Here is a 1414-nt window from a genome sequence, read left to right on the forward strand (position 1 = left end):
AGTAGCGGTTAAAACCACCTCAACAAAACAAATCCATCAACATTTATGTTTATCTAGCGACAGTTTACACCGCTGCTACAATGTAGAGAAGATAATATTCAGGACATTCTACCGGCAGTCCAATAACCACTGCTATGTTTGGTAGGGGCGGTTTAAACTCCCAGTAGAGGTTAAGAAAACTGCCACCAAGTCTCTTTCCTGTAGTGTTGCAGCAATGTCAAAGAAACTAGAGCAATATGTTTATTTTCAAATGCCAAATTTGTCAGTAAAAGAGACAAGAGAACACAATAACTTTCTCAATCTACTAGCTATGGAGATAATAGCTAGTAAAAGTAAGCCGATTAGAACAACGACTAGTATCTTTACACTGGACTGAACACGTTTTACAAGCACAAAAAGACATACTAGTAATATGTAAATAAGCAAGCTTTATACAGTGCTACTTCAGATGAGAAGTTTTGAAGCAATACGGTTAGAACATGTGCAGTTATCAGTATATTTAAGCCCATAACATCCAATTTTTTGGCAGGAAAGCTTGCAGGTGTAAGCCCCAAGAGTGCAATTACTTCAGCTGGTAAGCCAGATATGTGAATATAAGGTCTTATGCAGTAGAATTTAACTTCCACATGCAATGCACTCGTCTCGATTGTTTAAGGAACAAACAACTTGTGCCATCTTGGCTTCAACATCCTCTTCCTCTGCTGGTTTCTTATCCTGTGTTCATAGCACCAGATATTTTCCCACCACGAGAGTCAGTACTTGATGTTACAAAACTAATACAGGATAGAACAAGAAATGACAGATCAAAAAGATGCAAGAGAACTCACCTTGAGAAGAGACGTATCCACAGTAAACTTGATAGCATCAGCAGCAGCACGGGTTCGCAGGTAGTACATGCCAGTTTTTAGACCCTATAATCAAAAAGAAACTGAAAATGTTAGTCAAACCATAATAAAACCCAAAAGCAAAGAATGTTCTATTGAAGAACAGGAATGGTCTGAAGACCGAAAGAAATGCAAAGACACCTTGGACCAAGCGTAGAAGTGCAGAGATGTTAGTTTTCCAAAGTTAGGTTGATCCATGTGGATGTTAAGGCTCTGGCTTTGATCGATGTAGCATCCACGATCAATAGCCATGTCCACTAGTGTTTTTTGCTTGATCTCCCACACCGTTCTGACACACAATTGGAAAACTAATATGAGTATCTAAAAGAAATTTCATTTGCAATCCCGCCAAACAAGAAAGTACAATTGTGATATAGATATACATACTTGTAAATTGCTTTTAGATTATCTGGTATTTCAGAAATCTTTTGAACAGAGCCGTCTTCATAAATTATCTTGTTCTTGAGAATTGGAGACCAAAGACCCATCTCGGTCAAGTCATGCAGGAGGTGCTTGTTCACTACAACAAA

The 1414-nt window shown here is 38.3% G+C and overlaps 1 protein-coding gene across 1 annotated transcript; it reads right to left on the reverse strand.

Moving 5' to 3' along the window:
* Window positions 1–292: 292 nt before the first annotated feature.
* LOC109705436 (ribonucleoside-diphosphate reductase large subunit-like) lies at window positions 293–1408 on the reverse strand. Its single transcript, XM_020226167.1, has 4 exons — window positions 1272–1408; window positions 1026–1173; window positions 828–911; window positions 293–714 (listed from the first exon to the last, which is right to left on the reverse strand). Exons 1-4 carry the CDS (start codon window positions 1370–1372, stop codon window positions 616–618), a joined length of 432 nt encoding a protein of 143 aa, XP_020081756.1. The 5' UTR covers window positions 1373–1408; the 3' UTR covers window positions 293–615.
* Window positions 1409–1414: the final 6 nt, after the last annotated feature.

This window comes from Ananas comosus, unplaced genomic scaffold, assembly GCF_001540865.1.
Source record: "Ananas comosus cultivar F153 unplaced genomic scaffold, ASM154086v1, whole genome shotgun sequence".
NCBI lineage: Eukaryota > Viridiplantae > Streptophyta > Magnoliopsida > Poales > Bromeliaceae > Ananas > Ananas comosus.